At 41.8% G+C, this 24,591-nt stretch overlaps 1 protein-coding gene across 1 annotated transcript in view; it reads left to right on the top strand.

Annotated features, from left to right (window-relative positions):
- Arl15 (ARF like GTPase 15) overlaps positions 1–24,591 on the top strand; it is a 360,845-nt gene that overhangs the window by 111,472 nt on the left and 224,782 nt on the right. Inside the window, exons 2-3 of the mRNA XM_021180362.3 lie at positions 10,169–10,313; positions 22,532–22,591. Coding sequence (XP_021036021.1) covers positions 10,169–10,313; positions 22,532–22,591 — 205 coding nt within the window. The remainder of the gene's footprint in view (positions 1–10,168; positions 10,314–22,531; positions 22,592–24,591) is intronic.

Below are 24,591 nucleotides of genomic sequence, written 5' to 3'. Positions count from 1 at the left end.
TCTTCAACTCCATGGCAGTCAGGGCCTGAGCTTAGCCAATTGGATGGTCTCTGGCTGGAGCTTTGCGTTATGCTATGGCGGTGGGAGAGCTGAGCTTAGGCCAGCAGGAAGTCAGGGTTAGGTAGCCAAACTAGCAGTAACCATTGTGGTAACCCTCAGGGCTTCTTGGTTCTTGGCATCTGTGAGTTGTTTTACTCATTCGGTGAATTGCCAGGCTCCTAGTATATCATTCATAGGTTCTTTGCAACCAGAGAAGAATACTCGCTGTGCTCATATCTGCTAGTTTCCTGTTTAGTGTGAGAGCTCCTTTGATAGAGTGTGTGCTTAGACGGCACCCTGCAGATATCTTGAAAGATATTTTACCTGAATGTCTTAATACCTTCATCAGTCTGTATGAGACTCTCCTACCATCTCTTAAGTCATGCATGCTTATATGATTTCTAGTGAATAAAGTACTAAAAAACATTTATGACATGAATGTAAGTCCATATGCTTCCTTCCACTTTTTTGAGGTGTGAACAGATTATTATTTTTTTATTGGTCTCCGGTTTTGGTAAGTGATTTGTGGATGCTGAAGAAAATCTGTTGCTACCTCATAGGTGATTTCTGTTGTCTGCCTTAGTCTGTGCTCAGCTTCTGCGCGTCGTGATGTTTGATCGTAAGGGAAAGTGCCTCTTTAATAAAACACACCTTTAAATAACTCGGATTAATTCCAGCTTTTAAAGTGAGAAGCTGCCTCGACCCACCCCTGCTGCCAGCCCAGCTGTAGATCTGAGATATCCAGCTGTGCCCTCTCTGCCTTTTTCATCACCAATAACAGACTTTGCGATCAGAATCTGTCTGGCACGTGTGCTGATGTGTGAGGAAGGATAACACTCGCTCACTGTATCGGCTCCTCAGCACTAGACCATAGTAAACGTTTGTCTTTGTCAGTAGCTAAAGCAGTGTGCTTCAAGATTGAGTGTGCCTCTGCCTTTTGTCTGGGTCTTCCTACTGAGCGACTTACTGTCCAATAACCAATTTAATATTAGGATAGACTAGTATGTCTAAAACTTGCCTCTTGAGTTTTCCCTGTCTTAGGCAAGGAAAAAAAAAATCTGTGCTCTAACATTATATTATACTAATATTATATAATAAATCATTTTAATTGATCTTACTATAGCAAACCAGAAGGACTGACTGCCTTTGTTATTAGTCACCATTGGTATTTGGTGTTTATCAGCTCTTTGATCAAATGGATGAATAAATAAACCCTAAACATTAATTATGTTTAATTATATATCATGAAAAGCATCACAAAAGTCAGTGCTCTTTAGGAAAACCGTGGTCTAAGTAAAAAATAAGAAGACAAAGCAAAACATCGTTATAATGATGAGAATGGCTATTAATTGTTATATTCTATGTTGTCATTTGGCAAAAAATACCTTGTACACCACTCCAAGTAACCCCAAGAGGTGAGCTTACTTCCTAATCAGGCGATGGCCATCAGTGAAATAACTCATCTTGGTGGCATACCTGACATTCACCTAATCAAAGTGGTACACTTACCGGGGCACAACCGACACACGGCCAATCGGATGCTGGGTCAGACATCTCGTTCCAAAGTTGAACTAGTACCTTCATGCAGTTGCTCAGAATCCAGTGGGGGAAGATGGGCAGCAAGCCCACAGGACAGAACGGGAGTGTTGTGCTAGTGGAAGGGGAAAGAAGCCAAAGAAGATCATTCCGATCAGACTGGGAGCACAGAAGTTCTGGGAGATAGGAATGTCGAGCTAAACGTTCAACATTGCAGAGAAAGATGGTGGGCTTCTTTGATGACATTGTAACAAGTAACAGAGTAGATGGGTCCCGGTATATAGTGGGAAAAATAACAGTATAAAGAATTGTTATGGTATGTTGTGTGTGTGTGTGTGTGGGTTTTGTTGTTATTGTTGTATCAAATTCTGTTTTAGATGATTTACAGACATCTCATGGAACCAGAGATAGCAGCTAAAGGCCAAATTAAAAAAAAAAGAGCTTTGTCTGCTTGTATGAAGAATTTGCACTACCCTCGCAGATATAGATGGTTATAAGAATATTTGTCATGAGAATGGTTTTATGTATTTTAGAGACGGGAGAGAGTGATGCTTGAGGTGATGACATCAGCGGACACCGTAACTGTCCTGAGGACAGTGGTAATGTTCTGACCAAAAGACCTAAGGAAGTAAGTGGCAGAGGTGGGTGGCAGAGGTGGACAGCTGTATAGGAATTGGAGACCCTTGAGTATGTGGGAGTGAGTCCAATGACTTCAGCAAAAAATAGATTTTCCTGTTAAGGACCGCAAGATGAAAAGAAGTTAGTAGAATTTGTTTTCTCCTTGGGCATTGCAGGCTGCTCAGTCTGAAGTTTTGGGTCGTTAAGAGGGGGAAGAGCATACGTTGTTGAGTTCCTTCCTCTTAGCTTTTGGTGACACTCCAGTTCATCTGAAGGACGGCGACCAGGGAACTGGTTCTCTTTAAATGTTCTCAAGACCTGACTCATTCCAAATACGTAAAACATAGAAAGGCTTAACCTGCTTTTTGTATTTTCAAGTCCTACGTTCTGTTGGGAAACATTCTGTTCACATAATGGCGGTGGTGGCAGTGGCGGTGTATATAAAATGGATTAGTGTTTCACTTTTAACTAAATTTGTATTTCTTCACTCCTTAGGGGAAAAATTGTATCTGTCCTAAAACTGATGTGGGCGAAGCCCTGATAGGGAGACGCTTTTGAAAACATATGAAGCTTGAGTTCTGTTACAGACAACCATGCCTAGGGATTGCATTGTTGGTTTTAGTGGATAATTCTGCCATTATGAAAGTTTATACTTAAAAAATCAGATTTCCTATCCAACTATTACAAGATAAAAATCCTATATTAAAAAATAAGCACATATTTTCAATTTAGCTTCCTTTTTTAATCTCCTAGTCTCCTTCTTTTTGACTGATCTGTATGATCTGATCTGTATGACTCTGATCTCTCTGATCTGTACATCATGTGACAGATCTCCAAGTCTGGATAACCAGGCATATATGAGAATCCTGGATTGGTCTCTTTAAATCTACTTGTTCTGTACATTCCCAAACTTTGAAAACCCCACTTTCAGTTAATCTCGAAACCCCCGTATCAGGCCTGGTGAATACTCCTGATCAAGGATGTCTGACTGATGCTCAGACAGGGAGCCACGTGGGCCCCTGGTCTGGCTAGGCTGGCGCTGCAGGTCTGGCTCTGCGCTGCAGCACTCTCTTCCATTCAGAGCCTCAGATGTCTGCCCCTCTGCAAAGCCGTGAGGCCAGTGTCTAAAGCTGCTAAGCATGAAATTCCCTGCTTCTGTTTGTTTCTTTTGTTGCCACGAGTTAATAGGGACAGAGACAGGAGACAGCCCAGAACAAAGCACAAATAATGGAGTATTTCACCCCAAAAAAGGAATGTGGGTTGAGAAATACAAAGAGTACTGCAAAGACAGACTTAGTGTCCCGAGGCACTGTGATATATCTGCCAGAAGCCCCAGCCCAGGGACAATTCTGGACCAGATCCTTCATCTGTGAGCTCCCAGCCTACATGGCCCAAAGGTTTGACCCATGTTCTATGAAAACAGTTTATTGTTTTCCTCACTAGGGTTTTAAAGGGAGGTGGGATTTTTCACCTCAAAAAGTGGATTGCTCTTGCCAGGCAGTGAAGTCTTCCAGGCTGTCTGGTGGTCAGCCTGGATTAGTATTTTTGTTACACTTGGTATGGTTTGATCTTACACTCTTCTCACAAGTTTGCAAGAGCTCAGGGGCTTCCACGACTGTGGGATGTGTTCGACATTCCTTTCTCGTCTTACAGGTAGAGATTGGCTTAAAGAGGGCACGTTCCTTCTAGATCATTGTCTTGTGAATACATTTCTGTGAGATCTGGCTTCCTGATGGATTTTCCCTCCCACAACTCCCTCAATCAGATTCATTTGTTTTTCTTATTAGCTTACTTTATGAATCAAAATTTATACATGCATATACATATATATATATATGCACATATATTTTATATGTATGTACCTATACTGTATAAATATATATACATATACATATGTATTATATTTTAAGAACTAAATAATGTATATTTAAAGGACTGTTTTCCCACATTTCTGTCTATAGAATCAGAAATCTATGTCCTGCATGGGCTTCTCTTCAAATAAGTGGTGTTCTTTCCAAGGACAAAAGGGGGTTAAATGAAAGAAGTGAATTGGCCAAGCCTCCTTTCCTTTTCTGCTACCTATTTTAGAGGGTTAGTGTAACAGGCACAGGAGGATATGGACAAGAGGCAAGGGTCATCAACAGAGCATCATTGTATCCTTGCTTGGAATGAAAGGCACATCGTGATGAAGCTGCACATCATGGTTCTATCGAGGAATGAGCCTCTTCTCTAGAACTCTCTGATCTCTTCTAAACAACGGAACCATTCCAGCTTTTTCATCTGGTGAAGCCCATATTTAAAGAAGGAAGAAACCTTGGCTTGGGCTGTGTATGTGTGGCTTTGGGGAAGACCTGAAACACAGATGTAGAAAGAGAGGTGAGCTTTCTCTCAAGATATGGCCTTGACTCAAAGATGTCTCATGGATCAAACAAGGATATCTGAGTGCTATGCGTAGCTCCGCCCTTGTATTAAAAACGAAAGAAAATGCATAGCGATCTGTTACAGAAGCCATCAGCTTTTTCATCTGGTGAAGCCCATATTTAAAGAAGGAAGAAACCTTGGCTTGGGCTGTGTATGTGTGGCTTGGGGGAAGACCTGAAGCCGACTGAAGGAAACTTTCCAGCAACTATAGAGCTTCAATCGAATTGGAATCGTGCACAGAATAAAATCTTGTATTCATGGTGGAAAACAGAGCATTGATTGAAACACATGCCATGTCCCACAAGGCTGGGAATTTCATGCCACGGGATGGTAGGGAATCCTGGCAGGGCAGGGGCTGGATGCCAGGGCAAGGCTTTTCAGCAAACCAGCCTCTCATCCAGAAATATGTGGTGCCAGGACAATTCTCTGGCTGTTTGGATGCCTGGCCACCTACAGAATCTATAAAAGTTTAACTTTTAGAAAACTACCAATGAAATAAAAAATAGATCTATCCTTGGGTCCAAGCGCATATTTCTATCGGCTGATAAATTCAATCAGGGAAACATACACCCCCCTCCCCCCACACACACACACACGAGTCTTACCTGCAGCACTGGCAGTGTATATAGCACCAAGGAATGAGGAGGAGGCTGAAAACGTGCCCTCCCAACAGTGCTTTAAAACAGGGGCTCAGCCAGTAGATAGGGAAGGGAAGACCCAGGTCATAGTGTAAGATGGTCAAGTGTTTGCAGTGTTTGAAGGACTACTGCATGGTTCAGAGGATAGCTGGGGTCCTCAAGGGCCAATGAAGTCCCTAGCTACATGCCAAATGAGGACTTTGCAGTGCTGGTTCATTATGCAGATACTCAACAAGTACCTACTGTGTTCTCAGCATCGCTGCATCTGCCAACTGTCTAACACTGTTCCCAACAAAATTGGGCAAAGCTTAAGACCCTGAGGATCTTAATTGTAGGCCTGGCTATCGGGCTGGCTACCAGACTTTTATCCAAAGCCCTGCCTTTACCCTTAAAGTTTTATTTGTTCTCAAATAATTTATTCTCAATACACATGACCTCCTTCCTCTTTTCAAAAAGGAACAAGTAATAATTGACCCCATGGAAAAAGGCTGAAGCAGTCTAGGCCTGGGAGATGGTGACGGTGGTACCCGTCCGTGAGAGTGGGATTATGGTTCACACTGATCTGTTCCTTGTTTTCTGTTGCCCAGGGCCCTGGATTTTGTGTACAGAACCTGGATTGAGAGCTGGGGTGGGGTTGGGAATATGAGGGGCTGCGCTGTGCTGATAGAAGGGGCTCCAAGCTGGGCTGTGTGTGGGGCTGCCAGACCCTTGCCCAGAGAAGCTAACTGGCAGCCAAGATACCTTAGGAAAATGAGCATCACGGCTAGCAGTTATTTGTCCATCTGGCGCCTTTCTGAGGAGCATAAAGCATTGAACTCATGCCTGCTAACATCCTCCTGAAGAAAGGAAGTGGCAGATAGTGTTAAACGTTACTGGTTAATCATGGGGAAGCTGAAGCACGGATAGGTTTACGGGCTGGAGCAGAGTCACACAATGCCGCAGTGTCTGGCCTGGGAATGAAGCCCGAGTTTGCCGCTCGCTGTCAGGGCTGCCGACAGCATTGTGTCTCGCATTGTACAGCCGTGAAAGGGGCTTACTCTTAACAATGCGAGGGCTGCTGTAGGAGACAAACCCAGTGACCTTTGGTACAGTATAGTCTAGAGGCCAAAGTGAGTAATTTTAAGTAAATTGACTATAGGATCCAAAGCTTCATTAGGTTTTAAAACAAGAAACAAATGAAAACTCTGTACAGTTTGGGGAGCCGACTTACAAAGCACGAACATTCCTCCCAGCTTTGAAATGGCACGTACTTAAAAGTTCTCTGGAGCTGGCTCAAAATATGACACTTTCTCTGTGAACCATGCCACTGGTTTTCAATACATATGTATTCCTAGGTTTCTGAGATAGGTTTCAAATATATATATTTTTTGTATGTACTACCAGTCCAGTGTTTCTCTTCTATGGCGCTGTATTTCCCTAGTCTAAGTTTGGAAGAGGGAGGAGGCTTTTTCTATCATTCAGATTTAGTTTGGGTTCCATCAGAGCAGTTGGGACTACAGAGCTGGGGAATTCTGGACAGTGGTGGAGTGAGCCCAGGGCATTGTCATGCTGGGTGACATTGCAGGCTGTGTGACTCAGCCATGGGATGGAGCTGACACTCTGGGGAGGAATGGAAGAGGAAAGAGAGCAGAGTATTATCGCTCAGTTGTGGTCTGTCAGTGTCTGAGGCTCACCGACAGATGACATAGATTTTGGTGGGCTTGGAAATAAAGTTGCTGTGTTTTGGATTTTAAAGATAGCATGGAGATGAAATTGCATAACTTTGGGCAAAATCTGCCTGTCTGTCTGTCTATCTATATATCTATCTATCTACCTACCTATCTAGTATGTGTGCGTGGCACAGCATCTTGTAGAGGTCAGAAGATAGAGAACTCGTGGGAGTCAGCTCCCTCCTTCTACCACATGGGGATAAACTGAGGTCCTTCGGCTTGGTGGCCAGCATCTTTACTCCTTGAGCCATCCTGCCAGCCTCACACACTTCATGTTGTATTTAGGATTTATGGTAGTTTGGTTCACATAGTGGGGCCAGTCCCCCTGCCCTCCAGAAGCTGGTCCAGAGGAACTGTATGGGAAGAGCTGAGTGAGCCTTGTTTCACCAAACAAAGACCAAAGCAGCCAGTCATAGCTGTCTAGTGCTGCCTGTCATTCATATATATATATATATATATATATATATATATGCGCTCACGCAGAGATATGTCTAGTCATGAGGAGTCTAAGGGATGAGGAAGAGCTGCGGACAGTGTGACCCAGTCTTCATGTGAGTCCAAAAAGTGACATGGTGGTGTAGAGAAGGCTGTTGACTGTTGTGGTCATTAATTTTGTAGGAGATGGCATAGTGGGATGCAAGTAAAGGCCAAGGAAGAGCCACAGTGATGCCACAGTAGGGTGGCCAGCCATAGGCAGCAGCCTGAAATCATTACGACTCCTCAGACTTAAAAAGAAGAGAGGAAACATGATTAGAGTTTAATAAATCCATGTAGAATATGGATCATAAAATTGTCTACCAGAAGTCAGCAATAAAAACTGAAGGAAAATGAACTTGGGGTAAAAAGAACCTCTAGTGTACTGAGAAAGTAGATCTTGTACTTCAAAAACTGGTCTTTGGGGGACTTGGCTAACTTCTGGTGTTGAAATGTAAAAGCTAAGGGTTTCTCTTACTTGGACACTTTCCTGTTAAACACAGCGGCCCAGAGACCAGGCATCCTTTTAGCCATTGTGCTTTCTCTTCTCCTTTGAAGGTAAAACTTAAATATCATTCATTCTCCATCCAACTGTGACTGATTGGGGGTAGCTTCTTTGTCCTGTCCACTGCCAGGCATCAGGGATCTGACACAACATCAGACACACGTACCTGCCACACTCTGGTAGGGAATATGAAACTGTAGTCATCAGTCTAATCGCCAGTATGATGAATTTACAGACACGGCCTGAGAACTTGACATCAGTTGCTCACACAGTCTCCCATCAGAGCTGTCTGCTCCCGGGAACGGGTAGTTAAGCTAAAACCAAAGAGCTGTTGGCAAAGCTGGCCATACAGAAGAGGGAACAGCATAGGCAAACGTCTCAGGTGACAGATGCTCTGTAAGGCTTGGAAACAGTGGTGGACATGAGGCTGGCCACGTGACTTGCGACTTGTCCAGATGTGCTTCTGTACCGCGATTAGAGGTTACGGCTGCGCGTCAGGAGACATCGCTGAGCATATAGGATGGATCTTGTTTTTATGAACAGTCACAGTAGGTGCTGTGGAGAACAGAGGGCAAGGTTAAATGTTCCTGGAAGCAGTGGGAGAGTGGTGGTGTCTTAAGTGACCACAACCTAAGCAGGGAGACTCCAGTAGACTCCAGAGCAGCAGCTCTCAACCTGTGGGTCATGACTCCCAGAGGGCTCACATAGCAGACATCCTCCACCTCAGGCATTTACATTACAATTCATAACAGTAGCAAAATGATAGTTGTGAAATAGCAATGGAAATAACTTTATGGCTGGGGGTCACCACAACATGAACTGTATTAAAGGGGTGCAGCCTTAGGAAGGCTGAGAGGGTCACATTTCAGAGGTCACATGGACTAGACTTGATCCCATGTTAGAAATGAGGGAGAGGAATAATCAGGCGTGATCATGAGAGTATGGTAGCCAGTAGCGCTCAGATCTTATCTGAGAGGAGCCACCACGTTTTATAGGTCTTTTTTCTCTATGGGCTCAGACAATCAATTTAGGAGTTTTCCTCTCTTTTTTTTAACTTATATTTTTAGTCTCTTATGAATCAATGTTTGTATCAAATGAATATTGGGAACATTGAAGGTTGGTTCTGCAAAGTGGTGCGTAGTCAACATCTGAACTGGATTTGAGATGAATTGAAATATCAAACATTTCATGAATGATATAGCCTTTAACTACAAACCCTTGTCTTTCCTCATGAAGACCAAGTAAGTTTGTATGGCTCAGAAACTGTAATTATAGTTCATAGAACCCTGAGGTCAGTTAACCTCGAACCCAAGTTAGCAAAGGCCACGAGGGCGTGGATTCTTCTGTGATTTACGATTCTTCTTCTTGTGAAGTGACATCGAAACAAGCTCAGAGGCACCTCATTCCTGTGTGCCCTGGCTTCAATGCCAGTCCCAGATAGCAGTCCAGAACTTGACCAGAGCCTTAGGGTTCCTCCCTCAGCATCACTGGTTAGGGCTTTTCCATGTTTGCTTTCTCACACGCCCCACCGGATGGAGGTGGAGGGAACGAGAGACTTAGACTTTTTCTGAGCCAGTTAATTGCAGATTTCAAGACCCTTCACCTGCAAGCACTTCAGCATGTGTTTTCTCAGAACGACTTTTTTCCTTACATAATGACAGCACCGTTATTTAATTCAGGAAATGTAACCTTATGCAACACTGTTATCTAATGTGCAGTCTATATTCAGTCCTCACTATTGTCCCAATAATGTCACTTATGGCACTTTTCTTCCTCCCAGTTCAGGATCTAATCTAAGATGCATTGCAGTTCATAATATTTCTTCCCGTTCTTCGTGAGGAGCAGCTCTTTAGTCTCCGATTTTTGAACAGTGATGTTTTAGAAAACAGACTGGGGGTATTAGACAGGATGCTCCTGAGATTGGCTTTCTGTAACTTCCTCGTGGGTAGGTTCAAAGGATGTGCAGTAGTGGGATGCTGTTAGAACCCTGTGCCTCTTGCTCCTGCCATATCTAGCATGGTGGCTGTGTAGACAGGTCTCATGGCTGTTGTGTAACATTCTCAGGAATGTTGAATGCTTTAACATAGTGGTATGGCCCGGGTGTCCCTTTGTCTGAAGCTCTCACAGTCCTGCTTAAATTTGATGGGGGCTACTTAGTGAACAAATTTATATTTGTATAGTTGCTTTAACGTTTACTGAGGGTTGCCCCCATCTCTTTCTCTTGGCAGTGTTTTCGAGCGCTGTGCTGCAAGGGACCACCGCCTGCGCGCCCTGAGTATGACTTGGTTTGCATAGGTCTCACGGGCTCCGGGAAGACTAGTCTGTTGTCCAAGCTCTGCAGCGAAAGCCCGGAGAACGTCGTGTCGACCACAGGTGGGTGTTGTCTTGAGCATCTGTCTCTTATGTCCTCCTCGTCTCCAGGGTAGCCAGTTTCAGCCTACACTGTTTATGCGGCCTCTAGCGCCCATTCAGTCCGCAACTTCATGCCTCAGTAGCATGCCTATCTCAGGTTTAAATCCTCTGCCTCCTTTTCTGGAAAAAAAAAAAATATTAGCACGGACTAGCTGTGTCCTGCCTCACCTTCTCTGTTCTTTTCAGTGACACAGAATAAATCAAGCTCACCAAAATAATCATAAACCCCTAACCCTGGCGTCTGGGGAGTTCTAGCCTTGAGCTTCCCTGCGAGCTGTCCCCCTTGCAATGCTGGTGACATTTGCTGGTCACGTGCCTGCTCCACGGCACCACTGATGCACACTGAACGTCATCTCCCCACTTGTCGTACAGCGATAGTTTGAACCCTATTGAGCCTTTACCTTTTACCACGCTTTATGACTTGAAAAGAAGTCAGTCAAAAATACGGGGGGGGGGGGTTAAAAAATGGTCTTTTGAGATTTATTTATTTTTATTTTTACATGTCATATTTTGCCTGAATGTATGTTTGTGCAAGGAAAGGCACAGATCCCCTGGAACTGGAGTTACAGGGATTTGTTAGTAGTCATGTGGGTTCTGGGAATCGAGCCCAGATCCTCTTGACTCTCTGACAGTGAGGCAGAAAAAGAAGATTGTGTGTTCACTACAATAACAGCACAATGGTTGTAGTTGAAGAAAAAGGCAACCGAGGTAGAATTACCCATCAGAAAAAGCAAGGCAAGGCATTTTCTGGGGAAGAGAAAAGCATAGCTCTTTCAGCCCAACTTTTGAACACCTGCCATTTGATGCTGTTATAAATGACCCCAGGGGTGCGGACATGCAGCCCACTGATCACAAAGACGTCTCCGCCCACATCTACGATTTATAAAAAAGCCACGTGCGGTGCAGAGGTGGGATGCATGGTAAAGTTTTCCGCATTGAAGCTGATCAGTAAGCCGGGCTAGGAAGCAGGGACAAGAGATTGGGGTAGAGGAAGGACGAAAGCATAGTTAAGGGAACTTGGGAGTGTACATCAGGGTAAGGCCTCCTAGAACCATGGTTCTGCATGGCTGGCTGTTTCTTATGGCCTGTGAGACATTAGATAACAAGAGAAATGCTGAATCTGGGCAAAACTTTTTATACCAAATTCAGAAATTTTAGCTTCATCTGTAGTGTACAAAGATCTCAGAGTCTTGTAAGCAAGGAAACAACACGCTCAGATATCCATTCGAGAAGGATGAGGTTGGCCTTGACTTAGGGCATGAACCTGGATGATGATGGTGGTGGTGGCGGTGGCAGTGGCGGTGGCGGTGGTGGTGCACTTGAGGTGCGCTTGAAGGCCTTAAGCGAGTCACTCACAGGAGACACAGAGAGCTGAGAATGGCAAGAGCAATGTTTGAGGGAATTGGCAGGACTTGGTAATCAGTTGGCCTGGGAGGAAGAAGGAAAGAGACGCCAGCAGTGACTCAATTCCTGGCTCAGCTGATGGGTGAGTGAGGAAATCACTCACTAGGGTTTCTTTTGTAGGAGAAATGTTGGTGATCAGGAATGTCACATCAGTTCAGCTCAGGTTTAAAGAAAGCTAAGGGTCAATGATTAAAAAGATGATTGGTCTATAACAATGTATATGTGTATATGCCTCGAGTGTGGGGGGAGGGGGTGAGAGTAGGTGTCAGTAAGCACTGGTGACTCTGCAGAGCTCCAGACGGGTCTCCTTTTCCTATAGACAGCACTGAATTCTCCCTCCTCCCTCACTCGGCTCCATGGTCCTCCATCAGCGCCTATCAACTGCTTCATTCCCATGCTGCCTCCCCTGCCAGCTCGTCCTAAGCTACTAAGAGCAGACAGCACATCTTACTTGATGTTCTGCAAACAGAGGGCTTAGATGTAGACATTTGTTGAATAAGTAAGCAGGTGATACCAAATTTGACCTCCATGGTGTTTTCACCCACCTTACCCTCTGTGAGCTTCACAATATCTTCTTTCATAAGTAAGAACCATTATTTTTAACTCTGCTTTTAAATCACACGAGCTAGGTACAGTTATCTGTTCGTTTTCACAGAGGCAGGCACGGAGGTAGGATACCAAGTCTGGTTTTCAGATGAAGTTCAGGGATGCTTAAGACCTCAGATTTCTCATGGTTGTCTCTAAAAAAAGTCTATCTTTTGAGTGATGTGCTGTGAAGTTATATAAACACCATTAGAGTTATAAGCTCCACTCAGGCAAAGTAGCATCTAAATTAAGTGTCAGAACAACAAAACGTACCATTTCCTTCACCCATCAGGCTTCATGTGGAACTGTGTGCAGAAGAGCAGTGCCGAGTAACAACAGAAAATTGACCTGCAAATGGTCTCGTAATTCATTAGTAAATTCTAACGTGTTTTACATTTGCATCTGTTAAATTTTTAAGGAATTTTTGTTTCCCCTTTACTGGAATTAATCATAACACTCCTGTTAGCTAGTTTTCTGATGAATTAGATAGTAAGTTGGCTAACGTTTTGGATATCAAAATTCTGTGAGTTGCAGCTATCTTGAGCTTGGCACAGGGTCTCTCTGGAGGCCTCTTTAAAGGTCCTTGCCATCATTTTAACATAGCTAGGCACAGAGGTAGGATACCAAGGGATATGCTGGGTTTGGAAGATAACATTTCCAATACTAAAATGGTTCACACTTGAATGACATGCCAGGTCCTAGGTCAGATACGGTGATAATGTGTTGTGCGATGTGCATTGTCCTTGATGGTTACATGTGATTTCTAGCCTGAGAGATCAAAAATTCATTACGTTATGTCATTATATTATAAAGTGATCATTATATCATAAAGTGATCATTATATTAGAAAAGTGCTTCACTAGATGGTTAAGATCCTAAGCCATGACTAATGGGGCAAGGATATTTGGGATCTAAAACAAGCGATTCAGGGAAAAGTCTATCTTACTGGTCAAGGTTCATGGTACAGCAATATAGGTTTTGTTGTCAGGCCTGGAATGTGGAGAAGCTGTTGGGAGATACCTGTAGCATGGAGAGATGAGCCAATAGAGATGATAATTGTCAGGATGGTAAGTTAGGAGCACATGAAGTCAATACTGTGAAAATGGCAGTCATACTAGCTGATGAAAATTAATCTTTTTAAAAGATTTATTTATTTTATGTAGGTGAGTACACTGTCTCTGTCTTCAGACACACCAGATCCCATTACAGATGGTTGTGAGCTACCATGTGGTTGCTGGGAATTGAACGCAGGACCTCTTGAAGTGCTCTTTAGCACTGAGCCATCTCTCCAGCCTGAAAAAGAAAATTTAATTATGACTCAAGTTTCTAACTTGGTGTTTAGGGAAAAGTAGTAAGAAAGAAGTAGAGAAACTATGCCAGGTAGTTTTAAAATTTAAAAAAAAAATGGGAAGAGTGCTTGGGACATCTTTTTGTTGTTGGTGGTGGTATTGGTGGGATATCTGGTAGTGTTTCAGATGCTGAAGTTAAAAGGTTAGAAAAACTGTAGAACAGCAGATACAGACTTGAGATGCTACTAAGATGTGGGTTTGAATGAGGTTGTCTAGAAACAATGGATAGAGAGCAAAGAGGGGTGCTAAGCATCAACTGTATTTCGTTCATCCATTACATATTTATTAAGTGTTTTATTGTGTCTGCCACTGAGCTAGGCTCTAGCACAGCATCAGTTAATAAGTCAGACACGCATCCCCACCCCTGAGAGCTTATATTCCTGCACCTCTTAAGGACTCTTAATCCAGGCAATATGATAAATAGTGATACTCGTAGAACAGTTTTGGTAGATTATTAAGCTAGATCCCACCTAGAGAAATGAGGAAGTAGTGTACAAGAAATGGCAATGAGTTATACAGACTGATCATTACTTCCTTGGTTCTTCATAAGATTCTGTAGAAACCATTTTTTTTTCCAGGACACATAAAAAAGAGAACATGCTGTGGACCTTTGCCTTAAGAAGGACAGTGATCACGCTAGTAGGTGTGTGTAGGCGTAGTCATCTGAGAGTGAAGGAGAGTCTGAAGGGGTTGGTGGGGTGGGGAATAGAAAGAACACCTCTACCTCCAGAGCGCTGGCATTAAAGGTGTGTGCCACCACAGCCAGGCCCCAGTGTCAGACAGTGTAAACATCAGAGCAAGGAGTACTGTGGAGAAGAGCGAAGATTGTAGCATAGCCACGAAGGGGTTACTTTACCTGAGAGACCTGCGTGTTTATGGACCTAACGGAGCTCTTCAAAGTACACAACAGAGAAAATAGGAGACAAATCCAGAGTTTAGATGAGAAGGTTCTCGTCTACCAATTGAATGTTATAGGCTGGCAGTTACTCTAGAGATGGTAGACCTGAGCAATGCTGTCCACCGACATGACCCAGTTAACTTTTAAAGATCACTCCACCCAATGATAGAAGACATCCATTCCTCCCAAGTGCCTTTGAACATGGACTAAATTAAATAATTATCAACTATAATACCTAAGGCAAATATCAGTTAGTTTATATGGACTCCTAACCTAAATATATTTTCAAATTCTAACAGGCACATTCAATCCAGCCTATAAACATTGGCATCTGCAAAATTCATGCCGATGGAGTTGATTGAGGATGTCCTCCTACACACATCCCTTAATACACACACACACACACATACATACACACACATACACACACACACATATACACACACATACATACATACACACACACACATATACACACACATACATACATACACACACACGCACACACACACATACACACACATACACACACACAAATATACACACATACACAAATATACACATACACACATACACACACATATACACACACAAATATACACACACATACACACACGCATATATACGCACACACACAAATATATACAACACACAAATATACACATACACACACATACACATACACACACACATACACACACATATACACACACAAATATACACACACATACACACACAAACACATACACACATACGCACATATACGCACACACACAAATATACACAACACACAAATATACACAACACACACATACACACACATATACATACACACACACATACACACACACATACACATACACACACACACACACACACACACATACACACACAAAAATCCTACATAGTTTTGCGTAAGTTTGGGCTATGTGTGCTCCCCAGACTGTGGGTTAGATAGGCCCATCATTTTCTTGTGATTAGACCAAAAATCATTAACAAAAACATCCTTAGGACAGTTTCCAAATATTTGAAAACTAAATTGTTTCTAGCTAACCTATTAATTGAGAACTCACAAGAGAAAAATCTAACCCACTTGCACCAAATGATGACCTTTCAGGATTTGTGATATCTCTTTAAAGCAGGACTTTGGGGAAAATTTATAGGACTAAACCCTGATATTGAAAAGAAGGGGCTTGGTATTAGAAGGAGAGATGGCTCAAAGGTTAAGAGCACTTGATATTGCAGAGATTCTGGGTTCACTTCCCAGCACCCACATGGTGCTTCCAGCTCCAGGAGAGCCAACACCTTCTTCTAGCCCCAGGCACATGTGGAATACAGACAGACATGCAAGTGAAACTCACAAACACATAAATAGATCTTAAAAGAAAGAGATAAGAAGCCTCGTGGTGGAGCATGCCTTTAATCCCAGCACTTGGGATGCAGAGGCAGGCGGATTTCTGAGTTTGAGGCCAGCCTGGTCTACAAAGTGAGTTCCAGGACAGCCAGGGCTACAGAGAAACCCTGTCTCGAAAAACAAAACAAAACAAAACAGACAAAAAAAAAAAAAAAAAAAAAAAGACAGAGAGAGAGAGATAAGAAAAGATGAAAAGAAGGGCTGCAAACCAATGGGCTTAGCTTCAAAGAGGAAACTAAAACGAAGTAATAGATTAAATAGAGAAGAAATAATAAAGATCAAAGTTAAAAAGCCACTTAAGCTAATTAATAATAGAAATGGTTAATGAAACCAGACACTTTGAAAAGATAAACACAATTGATATGGCTTTGCTACAGTGATCAGCAAAAATTAAAAAGGCGATAAAATTGCCAATACCTTCCAAATGACAGACCGTTTCATATGTCAGCTCTCTGCCAGTGCGTTTGATCGTTAGGATGAGGTGTTCATTCCTTGAAATGACCAACCCTCCAGTCATACTCAAGACACAGAGAACCCTGATGTGTCTTTGTCTCTGGAAGAAACTGAAATTATAGCTGAGAAAACTCTTAAGTTGGCATCGTTTATGGATCTTGCTAAACATTTTGTAGGGTAGGCAGAAAGGGGAAAAATGTTACTTTTCTATATTTTCTGGAAATTTGGAGAGGAGTGAAAACTGAACATTTTCTTTCTACGACTAGCACTGATCTGATACTAACATCAGATGACCCAACCATGTACACTGTAAGGGCACATCAGTAGGAGGCTATACCCAAGTTACCTCTAGACTCAGAAAGCAGAGCTGATCCTACGTGAAAGCCTTAGTCTGCAGCAAGGCTGAGTAGTCAAGTCTTTAATTTAAAAATTAGGAAATCACTGATGAGACTTAAGATTTCCAGCATTGATTTCTGATGAAAAATTTTCAACATAGTAAGAAATAGAAATAACAGGTCTAATACAGGTCCAACTGGAATTTTGTCATAAATAACTAATATAAAAGAAACTATATGTTTAAGGCAATTCCTTGAAACATTGTTTATAAGTAAAACTTTTAAAGCAATGTAACTGCCCTAAAGCGAGGGAGCTTGTTAAATAAAATTTAGAACTTCAATTGAAATGGTTTAGATTGGAATATATATTGTCTTCTGTTGAAGAAAATGAAAAAATTAAATTTACATTCATTTTTAAAAATTAAATTATAGGAACATATGCATTTGAATGTAAACTGAGGAAGAATATATAATAATAATAATAATAATCTACTCTTGTTGATGTGGTATGGAGAAACTTTATTGTTCTAAATTATTTCTCTGTTTAATAACATTTTAAAACTCTAAATCAAATTAAGGTGAAATAATTGTTTTCAGCAATTAAGAAGAGGGTCTTTGTTAAGCCTGGGCTTGTTTGGAATTGATACCCATCTCTACAGAAGGGCAGGTCCACCCAGTTTCAGCAAAGCAAGCAAGCCTGCTTTTTTTCCAGGAAGAAAGGGAAGCCAAATTTTATTGGATCGTTAACTTCAACAATCTTTCAGCTTTGACATAATTTTAAAAAGATACTTAAATTGTCAAAACTCATCGGGCCAAGAAATCCTCCAGAGAAGCAGGAGCTGTTGGAAGAGAGAGAAGCTGGGCAGCTTCTCCCAAGGTCTAAAACCAAGGGCGACTCTGTCTGAGGGAGCGCCTCTGAGGCTGCGAGGAGCTTGTCGATAAGAACAGCTGGTAAGCTGTTGAGTATTTACTCTGCCTTTCGTTTTTGAACCAAAAGAATGGAATCTAGAGGTTTTGAACAGTGTGTCGATATCGCTCAAGAACGGCTGAGAGAAAAATGATGTACTTTGAATCGAAACGATGTTGAAAAATCTCTCTCAGGAGATCTACACGTTTATATTTCTGCTCTTGAAAAATCGTCAGTGGACAAAGGTCATGGCACTCTGAAAGAAAGACGGAAAAAGGGCCCAAGAAGTTGAGGGAAGGGTTTAAAATAACTTCAGTAGTAGCTGCACATGGGTTAACCAGAGAAGCAAGCTTAAACAGTAAATTTTGGTATCTGCTAAAGGATTTTTGCTTTACAAATGCCAGTAGATTAAATTTCCTTTGATGATGTCGAAATCCCATTGAGAAGAATTTTGCTGGATTTTTGTCCAAACATCACAAAACGGTCATGACATAAATAATGCTTTTGGTCCTGGTTGAGACCACCAGATCTCTGGAATGCCTTCCCTTCGGCCCTTGGGCTCTGTGGAGGGCTTCAGGGATTCCAGAAGCACCGTCAAGTATGCAAGTGCATTTGTGCAGGCTTGGGGGAGGGGTGAGACGAGGACCCAGGGTGGAGGCCCAAGTCAAACATTTATGCCTTACACGTGAAGGATAAAATTAGCCCGACCTTCCTTTCCAGACTAAGTTTGTTACAATTCCAGGAATGCTTTCCTTTTTGTAAAAGTTTCAAATCCATCTCCCCTGTATTACAGGTTTTGTTAGATTTAAGGATTGCAAAACATTGAGAGGCTATGCAAACAATTATTTCCCCAGAGAGTTAGCAAGTCATATATTTATTAAAATTTGTGGGGTTAAATCTTCGGGGAGGTTTCAGTCTTAGTAATGTAGCTTAGGTAGGCCAGGAAAAAATGAGCGGCTAACTCAGGCTTCAGCCATCCTGCTATTTGAATGGTACCCAGGGAGATCTACCCTCTAGGTCTCCAGCCAGATTCTAGAGGCCATTAAGAATTGACTCAGCTGTTACTATTATTTCCTCCTTTTTGTTTTCTTTCTTTCTTTCTTTTTTTTTTTTATAAATAATGGGATTCTAATTTTAGAGGGAATCGTATGGAGCTACTCTCCAAACACAAATCCATATGAAAATATGGCCATGAGTTTGAGCACTTTGAGGGAGTGTCTTGTCCCATCAGCACAGACACAGAGGGGCAGTCAGAGGGCTCAGGACCTGAAGAAGCAGGAGGGGTTTATGCTGTCTGGGCCTAGTCAGTTGGCAGTTACAGCTTCCTTCCCCAGGTTCCAGATCTTATTAAATAATGTCTAGCAAGAAGGTCTTTTCTAAACTCATGCTATTGTTTTCGTTCCAGTAATAAGTAAAACAGCAATGTTGGGTAGACCTGAAAGAAAATTAATTTGAGTTGTTCATGTCAAATTATTTATAGACACAAAGGAAAATAAATGTGTGGGCCTATTAGTCACACGTGTTGCCCAGCCAGAGCCAACAGCTTTAGCTCAATAGGAAGCATAGTAGTGTGAAGCCACCTGCATGCAGGAGTTGCTGCGACACTGCACAGCTCTGGTGACAAGACCCGAGTTCAAGGATTCATGCAGCGCTTGGCTTCGCTGTCTTCTTGGGAGAGTGGACTGATGGTACCACTGAGGCTTGCCACCACAGGTAGAAATCCTTAGCAACATTGGACTCGGAAGGGGCATGCATTTTAAGAAAACAAAACAAAACAGTAAAACCAAACCATCAGAAAGGACTTCTCTGCTAAAATCGAGCAGCTAAAAATGGGTAGAACCAAGATTTGGGCCCAGCCTTATTTCTCTATGGCCCTTGCTTTCATTTCTTAAATCCCTGGAGAGAACTTTTTGACTGACTTTTTTTTTTTTTAAACTCTACTAAATATTAACTCTTCACTCCGTCCAACCCACTGTAAACAGAAATAACATATAGTGTGTTTTTTCTTTTCTCCTTGGTTGGACTTATGTGAACTGAAAATGTTATTTTATCCCTTTAGTTTAGTCTATTTAGATTAACCAAAATAGAGACACATTGTTTCTCTTCCATGAAAAGTTCATTTCTCTCTTTCTCTTTCTTTCCCTTTTTCTTTTCTTTTCTTTTTTCTTTTCTTTCCTTTCCTTTCCCTTTTTCTTTTTCTTTTCCTTTTTCTTTTCTTTTTCTTTTTCTTTCTTTTTCTTTTTCTTTTTCCTTTCCTTTTCCTTTTCCTTTCCTTTCCTTTTCCTCTCCTCTCCTTTCCTTTTCCTCTCCTCTCCTCTCCTCCCCTCCCTCCCCTCCCCCTCTTCTCCCCTCCACCTCTTCTCTTCTCTTCTCTTCTCTTCTCTTCTCTTCTCTTCTCTTCTCTTCTCTTCTCTTCTCTTCTCTTTCCTCTTTTGTTTTCCTTCCTTCCTTCTTTGCTTCCTTCCTTCCTTCCTTCCTTCCTTCCTTCCTTCCTTCCTTCCTTCCTTCCTTCCTCCTTCCTTTTCTTTGTTTCTTTCTTTCCTGCACTGATGACCTAGACTTTGTTTTCTGAGCAGCGAGCTGTTAAGGGTTTCTGTAGCTGCTGCTGATGATATGAAGACTGTACAAAGGGCAGGGTGGGAGATCATGAATACATTTGCTACGCATGTTCATTCTGAGGAAAAGCATGAGCATTTCACAGAAACCTTTCTATGCCTATAAATAAAGTTCCTCGGTTACCTTAGTCACTCGACCCGTTGATGGTTTTGTAGCTAGTTTATTATGGAGGATCTGCAGAGAGCTAAAGGCAGAAACAGTACAGTCCCTGCCCACTGGATTAATACGCTTCTAAAGTTGTATTTTGCCTATGGCAGTGGCCATTTCTGTAAGGGTTTTACTTCTCTGTTGAGTCCCTGCCTGCTGTCAGCTTTTAGGAATCAAAGCCAATTAAACATTACTGCTGTGCTCCATAACTTTCGTTTTGAAAGTTGGGACCTGCCCTGCTTTTCTGGAAAATCCATTCTTGAGAGTTGTCGTGAACATAACCACTAATAGACTGTTTAGCATCTGCGGAGGCCTTTTGTTTCCAGGATTTCACAACCGTGGCTGTTTAATCCATAGAATATCCATGCGGGGTAGGTAGATATACTCAAGCATTCAAATCTCCTGTGGGGGAATTTTGGTGCCTGTAGGAGTATTGTGATTGGCACAGACTGTCCCTAATTTCCCAGAGGCCAGACACCTGGAGTGGCTTTGCTTTAGGCCCGGCTACACACCAGCATTTCAGCACAGGGGACTCTCTCCCTCTCTCCCTCTCCCTCTTTCCCTCTTTCCCTTTCTCCCTCTCTCCCTCTCTCCCTCTCTCCCTCATTTTGGCTCTTTCTCTTTTATGAGTATTGAGTGACTTTCTGCACCATGCACCCTTATCCTATAATACACCCAGTACCTCCATCTTGTCATCCCATGACAAAGCTGTGAAACAGATACTGTTATTTGACAAACAAGAAAGTGAAGGCTACTAGGTTACCCACAGTGAAGGAGCTGAAGTGAGACTAGTTCTGTCTGATTCCAAAGTCAGTTCTTCAAATGCTGCCTTTAAAATAGAGCACAATATAGAGCTGGAAGAAACATGACATGCAACAGAAGATAGGCCCGGCTAAAAGGATGCGCCCTGTTTACAAGGCCGAGCAATGCCATGCAATCTCTCCCACCCACAGAATGCTTATGAGAGCTCGTCACTCTTACCGCTGCCAGCCATAACATCCCAAACGAAAAGTATTTGCATGTTCTTCTCCCTTACTGGTGATTTTGATGAAAAATGACTGTTTCCTTGTAATTGCACATGTGAGAAACGTACCCTGAAACTACTGAAAAATTAGCTTTAAAAAATTAGTAGGAGTTTAAATAAAAAAAGAAAGGGAGGGAGGGAGGGAGGGAGAGAGAGAGAGAGAAGAAAGAGGAAAGAAAGAAAGAAAGAAAGAAGGAAGGAAGGAAGGAAGGAAGGAAGGAAGGAAGGAAGGAAGGAAGAAAGGAAGAAAAGCCCATGGAAAGGACACTCAATTGAAACAAAAGAATACGTTGCATGCTTCCAGGTCTCCACTTCTCTCTCAAGTCATCGCTAGTCCAATACCTTGTGAGTCCTTTCAGAAGTATCCAGTGTTCGTCTATACGTGTGTGCGAGCATATATGTATACATCCTTACATGTTCCAACTAAATTCTTAGACTTCAGTATGAATAGTTAAGCCCTGAGTATATTGTTAAAGCGGAACTGTGTCCTGTGAATATTATCAGTGTTTTATAACATTCTTTAAATGATTATCTATTTTACTTTTTAAAGAAAAATATAGTTGTATATTAATTGTGTCCTTAAATGAAATACTAGTGAGTGCAAGAAAGTTCAAATTATCAGATGGTTTCCATTAAATGTTTTAATTACTAGTTCTTGGGTTATATATGAGGGAAAAAGTGTAACATAGTAAGAATTAGACCCATAGGCCTCAGTAGATTCAATATTTTCTTTGAAATTTCTCAGTTTTTCCAGTTGTCTCTGTTCTAATTGATAAAATAAATTGCATAATCATTCCATGCTAAAGAGTAGGTAATGTTTTGAGGGGAAGGGACTAGTGTCCTATTGGGCTATAATATTCAGTGATGTTTCAGAACAGTTGAAGATAATCTAAGGTTGTTTTATCTTGGAAATGGTATATGTCTGGTATAAATATAAGCTGTGGAGAGCAAGCTCTAGTGTTCTCCAAACACAGGATCTGACCATCTTAAGTGTCTCAATGTAAAAGTCCAGTTGCTAATTCTCTTCTCTCTGTTTTCTAATTTTAGGTTTTAGTATAAAGGCAGTGCCATTCCAGAATGCTGTTTTGAATGTAAAAGAACTTGGAGGTATAAATTTTACAATCCTCTCTACATCTGCCCTTGACTTTACACGTTTGCAGTTCATGTACTACATGTAATTCAAATGCGATAATATTTTCTCGATGATTGATTTTTTTCCCTTTCTCTCAATAATATATTTTGTAGTAATACTTCCTTTCCTTTCTATATGTATTAGCTGTTATTTTAGAGTTGTAAGTAATACAAACTTTGCTTTCTCATGTGTGAATCAAAGGGCTACACTAAGAGCAACCGGTATGCTATATCGTTGCTTTTTATTTGCTAATTATTCTAAAAGGAAGCCTATGAAAAGCATCTTAAAAAGTAAAATTAGAAAATGAGCTACATAGGGCAAAGAATTGTATTTAACTGTGAATTTATACTGCAGGTCCGAGTGTATCCAGTCTTTTTAGAATCTATTTGTTCCGATAATAAATCTTTGCCAATGGGTTCTTTGCTGGCTAGGCACATTTATTGGATAGGCTGTACTCCAAAGCATCCATCAGTCAGTCTTTCATTACACTCTCTGTCTGGCATTTTTTTTTTTTTTCGGTTGTGTTTTATGTCAGTCGGGGTCTTAACCCATGCAAATAGATTAACAAAGAAATCGGTCAATTCAGTGAACCTACTAAATTCTCTTGCGGCCCCAGAAAATGCCGAGTGCCAGAGTTCAGTATAATATCGCTGAGCTTAGTGACTTAGAAGAAAGTCCTCTTCTGTCTTCTTAATCATCTGTGATGGTGACCTTCCCCGGTGTTTTTGTTGTTGGCTTTTTTGCTTCTCTGTCAAGGTCACTTCTAATTGTGACTTAGTTCTGGTGTTGTGAAGTGGAGACACTCGGCTTTATGCTATGCTCGATGCGTTACCATATTGTTTAAGACAGTGTTGACTGACCTTTCCAGGTGTCCGACAGTGGGACAGCTAACAGTGACTTCTACAGCATCGGTATTGGAAAGCAGCTGTGGCTGAGCAGTTATAGTTTTCTCTTAAGATGCCTAGTGTTATCATTTTACAATATCCTAGGAACATGAATGTTGATCTTTAGCCAGAAAGCAGCCAAACAGAAAAACACAAAGATCCTTGTTATAACTTCGGTGTAAAAAGTTTTAAGGCTGCTTTCTCATAGGTTGACTATTTGAAGACTGCTTTGATTTCTGCTAGCTATTCTGCCTGTGACAATAATATTTGTAGACATTTCGGAGTCATAGATTTTAATATAAAAATCTAGAGGCTCTAAGTGTGTGGTTTGAGAAGTCAGTGTCTTGGCTTTAATTATTAGGCTAAGTTAGAAAAAAGACTTTCATTGAATATTCATCAGGGATAGCATCAAATTTGTGAGTTGGCAAGGTATTTATTGTATAAAATGTTTATTTGAGTGAAATGAATAGTGAATGTTTCTTAACATTTCAGGAAAACGAATGATTGAAACTAATGTCGCCCCTATGCCATCGAAACTGATCACAGCGAAAGATGACCTCGGATGGGTGGGGATGTGTAGGATAGGTGTATGTCTCTTCTCAAGGAGGTGTATTTTCACTACAAACAAAACTGTCCTGACCGTTTGATGAGATGGAAATTACAATGGAGAGGAGCCATAGGTGTTTGGTGGTTACGTTTTAATTCATTACTTGCTGTTAGGAGGTAGAACAGCACAGGTACCAACAGAGCCTCGGGGACTGGAGCAAGTAGGCTGGTTCCAGACTAATGATAATGGGGTTTGTGTGCACATCCGTGTGGAAGAGCACGTTTCTGGCCCAACCATACATTACTATTCTTCTGCCAAGTTCAACATCCCTGTTACCATTGAGTAACCATCTCAGGAGAAGGAAGGCTTCATAGCGCCGTCTGTGTATCTGTTTCCTAGTGTCAGGGGCAGGCGGTTAGGGGAGGTGACTTTTGGATGAGTTACCCACTTGTTTATTTAGTGGAAACTTAGGGTTGGGGTCTCCATTTTATCTCACTCTGGAAGGAACCTGGGCACATTTAAGGACGTCAGCTCTTTGGGGGAT

This window comes from Mus caroli, unplaced genomic scaffold (assembly GCF_978045245.1).
Source record: "Mus caroli unplaced genomic scaffold, Mus_caroli_1 scaffold_15, whole genome shotgun sequence".
NCBI lineage: Eukaryota > Metazoa > Chordata > Mammalia > Rodentia > Muridae > Mus > Mus caroli.
This window is presented reverse-complemented; position numbering and strand designations above follow the sequence as displayed.